The sequence below is a fragment of the Lontra canadensis genome, unplaced genomic scaffold, assembly GCF_010015895.1.
Source record: "Lontra canadensis isolate GAN:19392208 unplaced genomic scaffold, GSC_riverotter_1.0 scaffold9, whole genome shotgun sequence".
Lineage (NCBI taxonomy): Eukaryota > Metazoa > Chordata > Mammalia > Carnivora > Mustelidae > Lontra > Lontra canadensis.
Window position 1 is genome coordinate 37,163,887 of NW_022631003.1, and position 14,671 is coordinate 37,178,557.

The window sequence follows — 14,671 nt, forward strand, 5'->3', positions numbered from 1 at the left end:
CATAAAAAGAAGCATACCTTTTTGTAATTGGGATTTTCTTCTTGTGTTGAAAGGGAAGGCGGTGAATTAATTGTCATACCTGTAGCATATTTTTTTCTTTCTTTGTAAGAATTGATAACTCACATAGAAATGATGACATCTAGGCCAGTGAGCATCAGACAACTGTCAGCCAAGTTTATAGAAGAAATGAGAGGACTGAAAACCAGGGTAACCAGCTGAGGGAAAATGGGGCATGTAATTAGAAGGAGACATGATTCCCTACCCTTCCTTGGGAAGTCAGAACAAGGATTTAAAAAAAGAAAAACAAGGAATTTATTTGATTTGTTAGAACCAGTTGTAGAAAAATGCATACAAGTTATATAATCCTTTACCCAGAATGTTAATCTAAGAGGAAAATTATATTGGTTTTCAAAATTGAAGTTATTCCTGTACTGATGAAGCAGGCACTTATGGTGTATTTTCTCCTCTACAGAATTTCTCATCTGTTAGAGATATTCCATAGATTTTAATATTTTAGGAAATGATCTGTTAACTGAGGGAAGGACTTACTACTAAGCAAATAATTTGTGGTATAGAAATGCAAGCCAACTATTAACATAGCAGACAATAATAACAGAACTCCTATAACTCCTTATTGCTGGTTTTATAGTTGGGACAATGCTGACAGAGGAAGGAACTAGAGTCTGGGTACCAGTCATAAAATCAGATCAGCCTTTTTCCAATAGGGCAAGCACTTAACCACTCTGAACCTTCATAGACCTAAGAGGTAAATAATGCTACCTATCTCAAAGGACTGTAAAGTGAAAATTTTCATCTAAGATCAATGAGGTCAGGAGCTTTTGTTAAATGGGAAGATGCTATAGTAATTACTGTTGTTTGATATTGTTTTATTGGCTTTTAGGTCTAATTTACTAGCTCTGGATTCTATTATATTAGTGATTACTTATATTTAGAAACTCTGTTTCATAACAAGCAGTGTATCCCTAGGAATTAGTTTCAAAGTTAGTACTTTCTTTTCTCTGTTTAGATAAATAACTGCCATGTTATCTCTAATAGACGTTGGAAGTTCACAGCAATATGTAGATGGCTAGATGTTTAATGACTTAAAATTAAAAGAACCACTTGAATCTTGGAGATGGGATTTATAGAGGACACAGCAAATGTCCTAGATAGAGATCCCTTGGTTAAGATTCAGTACAAATTTGACAGACCCCTTTACAAAAATTTGATAATGCTTAAGATTTTTGCACCCAGGCCATCAGTTTCACTTGTTAGGGAATACGTATCCATGAAATACTGAATTCTTTTAATTCTTCTTCTACAGTGCCTGCAAAGCCATTGCATCTGCAGAATTCACCTTCGTCCAATATACACCAAACCCCCAGGCATAAAGCTTTATCTAGTGAGAAACCAAGGATGGAGGAAGTTAAACCTGCCTCTGCTTCTTGTGTCTCAAAAGAAAAACCCAGTAAGGTATCAGATCTCATCAGTCGCTTTGAAGGAGGCAGGTAAGAGCTAATTCACAATGGGAAGAAGAGGGGAGAAGAAAGCTGGGCTGTTTTTGTGTGTGTGTGTGTGTGTGTGTGTGTGTGTGTGTGTGTGTTTTAAGATGATAGAGTAATAGATTTTCTAAATCATAAGAATTTTATTCTACTAGTTTTGGGAGGCCTTTAGAAAGAGTAAATTTTAAAAATACTTAAACTTGCCCTAGTATGAACTGTCATTTACTACATATTCCCTGTGTGCAGCAGGGTCTCTGCCGCCACCTTTTTCATCACATTGTGTGTGGTATAGATCAGTTGATAATGCGTTCTCATTTCCTTTGTATCTGCCTATGTCACGTTGTGTTATGCCTTGGGGTCATGCCATGGGTAGCTAGATGTCTGGGTTGGGAAAGCAGGAGGTTGTCTCTCCTTGTTTCTCACTGTGCATGTTTGTGACTAATTTCTGCTGGTCTGTGCCATCTCTGTGGCCTTCTTTCTGACCCACTTTTTATTTAACATGAGTCTTCAGTATCCATTCAGCCCCCATACCCCGATCCCCACTCCCTCGTATCCTACAAGGTTTTGTGAGGAGACATTGCCAATAGCAAAATAAGTTTCGGTTTTGTATTTATTAGAAATATTTTTATATTCCTTAGTCCTAATGTTTCAAAAAAGGTAGGTAAAATATGAATTTCTCACTTAAAGATAAAAATAAACTCCCATAAGTTGTTTTTCTCCTTTATGACCTCAATTGCTTTTTCTTAGAATTCCCATAGCTGACATAAATAGAATTTTTTAAAAATTTTAATCAGAATGATTTTATCTGTCACCAGAAGTCTATATTTAATTAAACAATGTATATAAACTCCCATTCATCCTTGAAGCCAAATATTGCAGTGTAATATTTGGGAATGGTTTCCTGCTAGGTGATTACATTATTTATTTGCAGGATTTATTGTTATTTACATAGGGGATCATAGCTTGGAAATACTTCAGAAATCTTCTGAAAATTGTGACCAAGTACAAAACTGCAGTGTCCTTCATTTAAAATGAGACTATATTTAGAAACAAGTTCTTAAGAAGAAAAGTAGTTCAGAAGCCTGTCTTCATTTTCATTCCCAATCAATTGTGGGAACTTGAGTCATAAATATTTAAACTTCAACATCTCTCCCTCTAAAATAGGAATTTTAATACCTTTGCTATCTTAAATTATAGTAATCTTTACCAGAATGATTTTTTTTAAAGATTTTATTTATTTATTTGACAGAGATCACAAGTAGAGAGGCAGGCAGAGAGTGAGGGGGAAGCAGGCTCTCCATTGAGCAGAGACCCCGATGCAGGACTCGATCCCAGGACCCTGAGACCATGATCCGAGCCAAAGGCAGAGGCTTTAACCCACTGAGCCAACCAGGCGCCCTACCAGAATGATTTAATTCCACTTTAAATTTTCTTTTCCCCCCTCAGGGCAACTTGATTCAATAGCGAAGAGTCACCTTTCATATTTGCAGTTCTCAGGGCCATGTCCAATGACTGCATAATATCTGGGAGACTGGAGCCCTAAGCCTTATCTATAGTGCATACCAGATTTAGGGGCAGGTGTGGGAAGCCCTTAATAGGTCAGTATTGAAAAGGTTGAGCCTTCTGGTTCTCACCATTTTGGTAACCCACTGTTTGCATTCCTCTCCATACACAAAATGTACACAGTTTTTCTGCCTATTAGTACCAGTTTTCTTTTACTCTTTCAGACCTCACAGATTCAAAGTCATTTTTTGATGCAGAGTTTGAAGGTTGTATTTAAGGAGTGGTGTGGTGTAACCTAGACATTTTAAGCAAACTTATTCTAAGTGCAGATAAGATGTAATGTGAGTATTTTGGCAAATCTGGTGAAGGAGGGTGTTACTTGTAGCAGTCTACTGCCAATATGAAAAATGATTATATGCTCTTAATGAGGCATTACTGGTAGGAACTGACCCTAAAAGTGTGTGAATGGGTTAGTGTTGCACTGAGTCTCTAGGACTTGAATGGGAAGTTGTATTTCCTGTTGAGTGATGTCTGAATGCCTATGGTATGTGTAGCTTTCAGGTTTTACCCCAGTTGTTACAGTTTAAAGTAGCATTTTGGGGAATAGGAATTCAGCAGACCGAATTACTGCCATAAACTGACAGGAAGAGTGGGGTCATAGGTTACCAACTATTAGACAATACTATGTATCAGACTATATATCAGAATTTTGCTCTTTTCAGTAATGCAAGTAACACTATTAAGATGAGTGATATGGAGCACCTGAATTTTATTTATTTACTTATTTATGTATGTAAGTATTACTGCGGTCCCACGCTTCCTTTCTTCCTCTCTTCCTTCCTTCCTTTCTCCCTCTTTCTTTCTTTCTTCCTTCCTTCCTTTCTTTCTTTCTTTCCTAGTGTAAGAGAAACTAGCCTTTTTAATCCATGAAAGATTTCAAGATTTTAGAAAGAAATAACATCTTGCACAAAACTGAACACTGGTTTTTCCTGAGGACACTTCAAGGCCATCTGTTTTCCCCTTGGTCTGGGATCCACAAAACAGCAGGAATATATGTATAGGTTCAACCACTTTATCTCTACCCCACCTCAGTGTTCATGTCCCCTGGAAATCACTTATTACAGGAAATTCCTACCTTTCTTTTTTTTCTTTTTCTTTTTTTTTTTTTTTTCCAGATTTTATATGTCAGAGAGAGAGCACAAGCAGGGGGGAGTGGCAGGTAGAGGGAAAAGCAGGCTTCCCACCGAGCAAGGAGCCCAAAGCAGGACTTGATCCCAGGACCTGCGATCATGACCTGAGCCGAAGGCAGCCACCCTAACTGACTGAACCACCCAGGCGTCCCAAATTCCTACCTTTCATCCAAAACAGTCCTTTCCAAAAATCCTAAGCAAGCCTAAAGTTGGTTCAGAGGATCTGCTGAGGAACTTTCTGCTGGGTCTCTGGACCCTGATGTGGGCAAGGAGAGGAAGACCATGCCATTCAAATCACCAAGTACTGCTTGAGAAGTCATCTAGGCCAAGGGGTGTACTCCCCTAGAAGGCACACATTAACGGTGGAGTATGTGACACTTACTTACCTTGACAACCACCAACTTTTACATATATGGCATTTTTCCTGCCAGATTTTTCCTTCCCTTCCTGTGGTGCTGAGCTTACCATGTCTTTTATTAACATTCTTGCCATCTGTGGCATCTCTGTTCCATTCTCCATTCCAGATCAGCAGTGTCTGGGAGGAGCAGAATGTGAAGGGAGAAGGTAACACACATCTGAGTACTGTCCATGAACTGTGCTGCTGTGTCCTCTAGCCTGTGACGTCTCCCTGCACTGGGGAAGGTCTGGCCTGGACTTTCTCCCCACATTCTGTGCGCAGGCTACTCACCTGTCCCTTGTTCACTCCTGCATGTTCTCGTGTATTACAAGGTGGGGTTAAGACCATGGATTTAGAGTCAGACTTCGGGGTCAGGCTCTAGCTGTATCATTTCTTAGCCATGTGACATCACCTTATTATGCAAGTTTCTAAGCTTCAATTTCTCTATTTTGGGGTCTGTTTTACAATTATTATGAGATTGAAGCAAATAATGTAAAGAATACCATGCATTTTCTGGCACTTAATAAATGCTATCTGCTGTTGTTGAATGACTGCCACGATCACCATTACAGTTACTATTGCCAATTATTGATCCCTGACCACTTTCCAGATGCCTAGCACTGTGCTACGAAGTGGAAGAAAGCAGAGAACAAGATAGGCGTGCTCTGCGCCCTCACAGAGTGTTAGTCTGTATTCGTCTTGTCTCCTTATTAGGTCATAGGAATCTCTCCAAGATTGCAGCCCAGAGATTTATGTTTTTCCTCCCCCCGGAATCCTAGATTAAAATGTTATGCAAACATTTACATAGGGACATTGTAATATATTGGCAGTTAGGTTCTATTGTACTATTAGGGTTATATATATAATATCAAGTAATAACAAGAGCTTTAAGAAAAACTAAACGAGATGTGTAGTTTATGGCAGAGTACACTTACAATAGATAGAATAATCCAAGAAAGCCTCTTTGAGGTGAACATGTGAGCAGAATCCTGCATAATGGGAAGGAGTCAGCCACCCCGATGTCTTGGTGAAGGTCATCCTGGGCAGAGAGGAGAGCAGCTGCAGAGACCCTTAGATGCACACATTGGCTTGTTGGGAGTGTGGGAACAGCACTGAGACAGGACTGGCAAGAGATGGTGAGTGAGGACAAATAGAACTGAATGGGGCTAGGGCAAGTGGGGGCTCATGTGTACAGACTCCTAGGCCAGGGGCAGGAGGCCAGATTTACCTCCTAAGTGTACAGGGTGCCCTGGGAGAGTTTGACCTCTGCGGCTGACCTGGAGAAACTGGGTTTGACAGGATGGAGACTGGAGGCAGAGAGGTCAGTTAGGTTATGGCAGCAGGGCTAACAACATTTCTGAGACTGTGTTCTGCTTTGTAAACAGAAGGAACTTATGGTTTCTAACCTGCTCCTAAATTGGGATCTGAAGGTAACTTGTTTTTAATATGTACAAAAGTAAAAATCTTGGCAAAAGATGGCTTTCACTATAAATACTTCTCACATTTCAGTCCTTACTGATGTGCCGTATTGACAAACAACGCAAGGAAATGTTCCAGACCCTATTGCAAATGTTTGGTCTTCCCATCTTTACTTGGATGTTTACTTAAGTGTGTGTAGCATCCCAAGAGACTGTGAACTATGCCCGACTATTCCAATTCATGTTTCTAAAACCATCAGAGGAAAAGTCTTCACTAAATATCTCCTTTCCATTGGAATAAACTGGTCTGTCTTCTAGAAACTTTCCATGCCAGTGTTCACATGCTCCTCTTGTATTTTATCTTTCAGCACATTATCAAATTACAGTGATTTGAAGAAAGATTCTGGTGTGAACCTGAATGTTCCTAGGACCCCAGGAAGGCACGGACTGACAACCACCCCTCAGCAAAATCTCCTCTCCCAGCACCCACCACCGAAGCCGGAAAATGACACCGATCCAACTCAGGGTGTACAGACTGGTGTGGCTAATGGTGTGATAGCTGCACAAAACCAGATAGAATGGGAGGAGGATAAAGCGGCCACTCTTAGCCCAGAAACTCCAGTTCAAGCTCTGGAACCCTTGCTTGCTGTGAGCCTAGTGAACGGAGAAGGAGAGGAGGAAGCGACCACAGGCCCTGCATCCCCTACAGCAAAGGACGATGACGGAAATGCTGCTGACAGTAGCTGCAGGACTCCCAGGGTCAGCCAGGTGCTCCCCCTGGAAGAAGGAAGGGCAGACACGGAAGCCCAGGTGCAAGAGCGGGAAGATGGAGAAAGCCCTCTGGAATCGGACCAGCTAGACCCTCACCCTGAGATGAAGGTAACGCATGGGACCGGGTCGTAAGTAGAGGAAGCACCAACTGCTCCACTGGTTTTAAAACCCTACTCACTAGCACCCGTGAGATGAATGAGTCAGATCACCTGCACCACCAGTTAAACAGTTTTTAAGCATTAGCTGCTAATGAATGTTACCCCTACTTTATGAGGAGATATTTCGCTTTTTCTGGTGTCGTTTCTGTTGATCTTTCTATTATGCTTTCAAGAGTCAGAACATTCGGAAGACATCAATATAGGAAAACCACAAGCTTGTTATTTTTTTTTTAAAGATTTTATTTATTGATTTGAGAGAGAGACAGTGAGAGAGAGCATGAGCAAGGAGAAGGTCAGAGAGAGAAGCAGACTCCCTGCAGAGCCGGGAGCCCGATGCGGGACTCGATCTCGGGACTCCAGGATCATGACCTGAGCCGAAGGCAGTCGTCCAACCAACTGAGCCACCCAGGCGTCCCAAGCTTGTTATTTTACTTAGAGAAGAAGAAAATGTTCTTTGTTGCTCTAGATGTAAGGGCTAGATCCCTAATATTTATGGACTAAGCAAGAGGAAATGGTGTAATTTTCACTTTTCACATATTTCTAGTCTAGACCTGGAAGAGTAACTTGCACTAGCACATGTTTCATTTAAGGACACAAATATGGGAGTGCTCACAATTTATTCAACAGATTGTAACCATAACTCTTTCCAGGCTCCTAATTGTTTTTGTCATTTTTAAAAAAAATTTTAATTAGTATAGTTTTAAAACAGTCGACTTAATCTTGGATTTAGAAGCCTCTTTAAAGATCATCTTAGGAGTCACCTGAGCAGCTCAGTCAGTTAAGCGTCTGTGTTTGGCTCAGGTCATAGTCCCAGGGTCCTGGGATCAAGCCCTGTATTGGGAATTGTTGCTCAGCAGGAAGCCTGCTTCTCCTTCTCCCACTCCCCCTGCTTATGTTCCCTCTCTCTCTGTGTCTCTCTGTCAAATAAATAAAATCTTAAAAAAAAAAAAAAAAAAAAAAATATATATATATCTCATCTTAGTTAAGCAATTCATTTATAGAAGTAAGGACAGTTCCAAAAAGCCGAAGTGATTTTTCAGGTCACAAAAGCCTGGACCCTTGTACCCTGACTGACAGGCCAATATTTGATACAAAAATATCACAAACTTAAGTGCCTAAATGCAGGAAGTATCAACGAATACAGCATCCACGAATAATGTATTAGAGAGAGGGGAAGCTCTGGCAAACTAGAAGTTTCGATCCTTTCCAAAGAGGGCTGCAATTCAGTGAAACTGATTCAATGGCATATCTGTCCGTGTGTGGAATCTAAGCTTAATAGCTGATTTGCTGGTGAGATACATTCCTAATTCACCTGGGCTACAGAGAAACTTTGATACAATTCTAGGAAAAAGACCATTGCATTTGTACTCTTTATTTATGTCAATAAGATGCTTTGGAAGAATTAATAAATACAACTTTTACAAAATACCTGGAATTTCTCAGATCAAAGGTGCAATATAAGCATCATCATACAGTTCACTGGAAGACAAAGTTTTTTATGTGTCTGAGGACCAAAAACAAAAAAAACACACACACATACAAAAAAGTTCCCATTCCTCAGTTTCTCTTTTTAATTATAAATAACAGTCTGTGTAGGAGAGTTGAGAATTGAAAATTTGGCAATTATAGGAAAATCTGTCAATGACAAATCCAAGTTCTAAATTTATTTAGGATTTTTTATGGTACTGTGCCTTAAGTGGCATTAACAAAGGGAAAAATTCAAAAGGACTGGTACTAAAATATCAGAGTAAAAAGCAATTGATGTATTTACAACTTGAACTAAAATGAAATCCATGTTAGGGGACAGCTTTTACTAAACCTGAAAAAGGTCCCAAGTAGACAAAAAGACAGGGATTTATTTTCTTCCAGTTAGTGAATAAATTTTAAGTGCTGACTGTCAGGCAGGGAAAGTTTAAATAAGGAAGTGGGTGGAAGAAAAGTGAGTCATACTTGGTAACGTTATCTGAAACATTAAAGAGACAGAGCCCTGCAAAGTGAATCTCTTCACTACATCTTGAGGTGGTGCCGCTGTGCTTGAACCATGGTGAGCAGAAGAGGAGGTTAGAATCAAGAAGCTCGAGACTCCTTTAATAGTTGGGATGATGCCACCAGCAAGTGCTTATAAAGCAGTAAGAACTATTCTTATTAATATTTTCATTGGTGATGCCTTTGGTTACTGGGTAGTACTTTTTTTCCCCTGACCTATGTTATTATCTGTACATTCTCATAGATGAGTCATATTTGGTTTGGGAGAGACTTGAATAGGGGCTTTGGTATTAAACTAGTGCAATGAAGTAGCACAGCTGGCCTTTCTCCCATATGGGAGTGAGTAGTGGACAGCACATGCTGTGTGTAGGAACAGAAGTGCCGTTCTCTCTGTAGAGCTATTGATACAAAATACCGCATGTGTCTCTCATCCGAAAGGGAGTACTGGGAGGCGCCTGGGCGGCTCAGTCTGTTAAGCTCTGCCTTCGGCTCAGGTCATGGTCCCGGGATCTTGGGATCGAGCCCCACGTTTGGCTCCCTGCTCGATGGGAAGTCTGCTTCTCCCTCTCCTGCCTGCAGCCCCCCTGCTTATGTACTCTCCCTCCCGCCCTCTCCCTCCCTCTCTCTCTCTCTGTCAAATAAAGAAATAAATCTTGTTTTAAAAAATAAAGGGAGGGTTAGGATTTAATTTCTATGTGGTGATAATATGTTCTCCTTTGTTGCTCTGGTGTCTGTTACATTGCCTTTGTTCAAATACGCAAATATAAATGTTAGTAATGTTAAGATGGTAAATTTTATGTGATATGTATATTTTGTCACCGTTAAAAAAGAAAAATGAAATGTTAAAAATAAGTTAGTCATATATAGTAGAACCATTGGAACCAGGAAGTTTGGGTGCTGCTTCTGACTCACCCACTAACTAGTGGTATGACCTTAAACAAATCAAATTACTTGTGGCTTTAGTTAAAGAATATTAACTGGGTGTGATTGTAAAGCCCTTTTCAGTGATACTGTAATAATCACTTTCTGCTGTTGTTGATGAGTATCTTCCTTTGTTAGCATAGCCAGTATTGCCAGCTGCCTCTTGAGCTGTCTAATGTATCAAATCTCTTAAGATATAAAGGAATATCTGGGTTTCACTATGCAGGCAACTGAAAGAAATTACTTCGGTCTTTATATAACTCAAGGTAGAGACATTACAATAGTCTTAGCTAAATTTAAGCCAGTATTAAATGTAATGGCTGTTTCTTAAATGCCTGCCAAGAATGGGAGAAGGAGGGATTGGGGGATGAAGGGGTAGGAGCAGAGTAGAATTGCAAAGATTGTCCAGAAAAGCAGATACACACTATACTAGATCTTGAATAGTCATTATTAATAATGAGAACTGACTTGAAAATTGTCTCAGCTTGAGTAACTTTCAGTGATATCTGATATATTATTGTAATCAAGAATCACTTCAGTGGTGAATACAAAATATTGTTACTTTTACTATATAAAAGGTAATACCTACCTCATTGAAACTATTATTCTTACCATACTTTAGCAAAGCTACACTTTTCCAATATTTAAACTTTTTGCAGCATCAGTGATCTCGAATACAGCCAGACACCTCAAAGTAAGCAGATAGTTTTTTTAAAACCTCTGAAGTAAAGGAAAATTGTGAGCACTTTGTGACACCTTTAGCTCTTACCCATAAGGTGTTATCAGTATCTTTAAATTAAGGTGAATTGTGCGTTACAAGAGATTAAAAGACTGAAGTCTGCTAAGGGGGGAGTTGTCATTAGAAGGGAAACCTTAAAACCCCTAAGCGACAGGGGGCAGGAAACTGTCACATGTGCCTGCGTACTTGAGGGCTTCAGTACTTCAGGGGTAACAGTATTCTAATCCCTGTTTGGCATGACTGATTTGGGTTATCATAAATAGCTTAACTATATTAAGAGACTCAGGTAAATGGGTCAGGACATTTTAGAATGAATTTCATTTAAGGATGGATTTTTTTTTTTTCTCAGATTTATGTGCTTCAGTGGGTAAGCTTCATTAGAAATGCATTAGTATGGAATGCATTCATTGATTACACCATTTAATAAACACTTCTTTTTATAGTTTTCATGAGCCTTTTAATACTTTAACAGGTTGTGGTTGTAGATCTCCCTGAGACTTATTAGTGTTTCCTTCCTCTGTATTTCATATTGTAAGCCAAATATAAACCTGCAGATATGTATACTTTCTAAGACTAAAGTTGATAGAAATTACAAATCTGCTATTGGCAACATAATAGTAAGTCTAATAATAGCAGTTTTATCAAGAATATTATAGACACCTTTTATTTTATTTTTTTTTAAGAGTTTATTTTTTTATTTGACAGAGAGGGATCACAAGTAGGCAGAGAGGCAGGCAGAGAAAGAGAGGGAAGCAGGCTCCCTGCTGAGCAGAGAGCCCAATGCAGGGCTCGATCCCAGGACACTGAGCTGAAGGCAGAGGCTTAACCCACTGAGCCACCCAGACGCCCCTACAGACACCTTTTAAATTAATCCTTCATTTCACCAAAAATGAAAGAAATTATATAATAAGGTGAGGAATTGATGAAGATAGAAATTTAATACAACTGATAGAGAATTGACAACATAGAGATTTATAGAAATATTTTTTAATTACGTTTTTTTTCTATTGCCTTGTTTTTTTAATTACCATTTTACTTACATTTTGACATAAGCCTTGAGAATTTAAAACCTTTGAACATACTCAAAAGTTAAGAAGATAATCATCTTTTAAGGAAAAGAATGACAGAGAATCAAATTTAGAAGTAGTGCAAATAGAAAACCAATGCTATAATCCAGGTTAACTCACTTTCCTTTCTTTTTTCTTTTAATTTCACTTAATTGTGAACCTTAACGCTGTTGATTTTGCAGGATATAATCTAAGGTATCAGAGTTTTCTGTGAGTTAAAACATAATACTAACCTTGCTTGTCTCTTCCTTATGATGGGCTACAAGTTCTTTTTTTTGTGAGACTTTAAATTTCTTTGCTCAATTCTTGAAAAATAAAGGGGGCAGCTGTTGAGATCATGTTAGACCTGAAGACAAATAATAAGTTACTCCCTAGCTATTTCTTCTCTTGCCAACTCAGCTTCCATTCTAAGAATGTGAAAGATGGCAGAAGCAATGGAATTATCCAGCTTCACTAGTCAGTCTTTGTTTTTGCTGGTATTACAGTGGAAGTTCTCACTTAGAACTGAATGGTGAATTTAGAAAGTTCTTTATTTTGTGGAGGCTCCATTTAGTATAGTGGAAAGGTGTAAGAAAGTAAAATGAGAAAAAAAAAATGAACTTCACAGAGACTGTACCTGAAAAAAACACCTATTCCATTTGTAAATTCAGTATGTGGGGCATACTGTGCTAGGTGCTAGAAACAAATGAACAAGACTTACCCCATCTCCAAAGCCTCAGTCTACACAGTAGAGAGACATAAGTAAATCCCCATACTATGGTATGATCCATGCTTTGCCAACACAGATAAGGAATGACCTGTGCCTGGGAGGGGACTGACTGGGGGTGCAAACTGCTGAAAAGCAGTTGAATTTAGCTTAAAGCAAAATGATGGGGAAGTTGCTGGGTAGTTGAGAATGGACGGGAATGTGGTGAGGTAGTGAAGAGTGGCTGTATCTAGTCAGAGACAAGTGGATAGATGCCATGTTTGTGGGTGTTTCTGGCCTGATAAGAAGAGGCCAGAGGGCCAGAGAATTGTGTATAGAAGGATGGGTTTAAAAAGAAAACATGAGCTATGGATTGCAGTGGGTTTGTATGCTTAAACTGTATTGTTCCTTGCTGAAAACAGTGGGTTTTTAAAACTGTGGATAAAAGTTAATAATCCTCCCAGAAAAATCAAGAAAATGCAGCCAAGCATAGAAAATACAAAAATCACGCATATTTCCATCACCCAAAGAGAGCTGCTTTAGTATTTAACATTCCAGCTTGTTTTTCTGAGCTGATTTTGGGGGGAAAACTTTTTCTTTTCAATTGCCTAGTATATGGTCATTTTGCATCCTGTTTTTTAGGATTAAACATAGGAGTTTTCCTGTGTTATTTCAAACTTTCCATAAGTCTAATACTATCTGGCCTCTGACTTCTGAGGCACTTAGTTAAAGCATGGAAGTGACATGATTATACATCTATGGGTTTTAGAGAAATGAGTCAGATAAAAGGAAAACAGATGGAGCAGTTGTAAGCAACCGCAATAATCCAGGTGTTGAGAGGATGAGGTCCTTGACGGATGCGGCAGTGGGTTAGGACAAGGGAGAGAGATTTCTGAGGGCCTCCTGGATGGAGGTAGGGAAAGAGCCATGTTCAACTCCTAGCTTGAATGAAGTGGCAGATGGTGTATCACCTACTGAACTACGAGAGAATAGAAGGAGCAAATGCATTTGGGAGGGCAAAAATTTAATTGGCTTTAGACATAGTGAATTTGAGGCACTTGTGGACTGTCCTCATGAAGGTGTCTCAGACAAAAATGAAATACTCTGGAGACATTACCGTCAACTGGTTAAGGATGAAGACTTTAGATTTAAAAGAGATGAGTTCACATTCCAGCTTTGTCACTTACCAGTTAGGTGACCTCAGACATAGTACTTTACTGTAATTTGGCAGGTCTTGGTTTCTCACTATGTTCATGAAATAGTTGAGGTGGCTGACAGGAAGGAACGTAATTGTGTTTGGAATGATGGGAAGAGTAGAGTTGCTAATTAGGTGAGTTTTGTATTACTGAGCTTATGGTACCTGTAGGACGTCCGTTGGAGATATTAATGAAGCAAGTGGAAATACAGATCTGGAGCTCAGGAAAGAGGATAAGAATGTAAGAGGATGTACATAAGGGTGTGATTAATATTGCTAAAATAGAATGTGCAGGAACAGGAAGAGAAGAACAGGGACTGAGCCGTGGAGAGCACAAACATTATCAAAAGGGGAACATACTGAGTTGTGTGAGAGGAAAAAGAAGAGAGAACAAAGTCCTGAGAACCACAGGATTTGGGGGAGGGGGGCACAGGATTATTGGTGAGCTTATAAGAATGGTCATCATTTAGAATAAGGAATCTTGAAGCCTTGGCCTTACTGGGACAGTATAGCTAACTAGCTCAGAGAACCTGGGTAACCAAATTAATAAAAGCAGTACATTTACATTGCACATATACTGTTTGCAAGGCACTGCAGAAAGTACAAAGAGGAAACCGCTGAAAAGGAGTATTGAGATAAATAACCATCATGTAAGATATCTTGAGTTAAAGGGGAAAAGAGAACTCAAAGATAAAGTCAAGGTTCAGAGCATGGCTGAGAGGGTGAATTCTTCCTTGTTAGCATAAATCAAGGAGTAGGGCGAGTCTGGAACTCAGTGAGTGAGATACTAAGACTACAGTTTAGAGGTGACTCTTAGGCTTGGTGCTGAATGTGTCCATTAGGAAAGCACCCCCAGAGAGGCCAGTGAGAGAGCCTACAGGGGTTGAGGACAATGGAAAAGGTTAGGTCTCATGGTGACTTGTGACTAAGATTCTGAAGGCCAACATCAAAGGTAGTGGGCATAATCAACGGTCTCCCCAGCATTGGTGAGTGGCCTGAAACTCAAAAAAAAAAAAAAAAAAAAAAAAAAAAAATCAAAGGTGCAGTGGGAGTGAGGCAAGTTCTGCAGATCAGCAATACCAAGAGAACAAGGAGATAATGGAGTCAAAGATGGGGTTTAACAGCATATTGACATGAAT

The 14,671-nt window shown here is 39.5% G+C and overlaps 1 protein-coding gene across 4 annotated transcripts in view; it reads left to right on the forward strand.

Moving 5' to 3' along the window:
• Positions 1-14,671, forward strand: part of FGD4 (FYVE, RhoGEF and PH domain containing 4) — a 130,016-nt gene that overhangs the window by 78,342 nt on the left and 37,003 nt on the right. For 3 of the 4 annotated variants that reach the window (XM_032855326.1, XM_032855327.1, XM_032855325.1), the window contains exons 3-4: positions 1,325-1,508; positions 6,379-6,889. In XM_032855326.1, the coding sequence (XP_032711217.1) occupies positions 1,325-1,508; positions 6,379-6,889 (695 nt within the window). Of the gene's footprint in view, positions 1-1,324; positions 1,509-6,378; positions 6,890-8,926; positions 9,069-14,671 lie in introns of those variants that run through there. The other variant, XM_032855328.1, reaches the window with a different exon arrangement.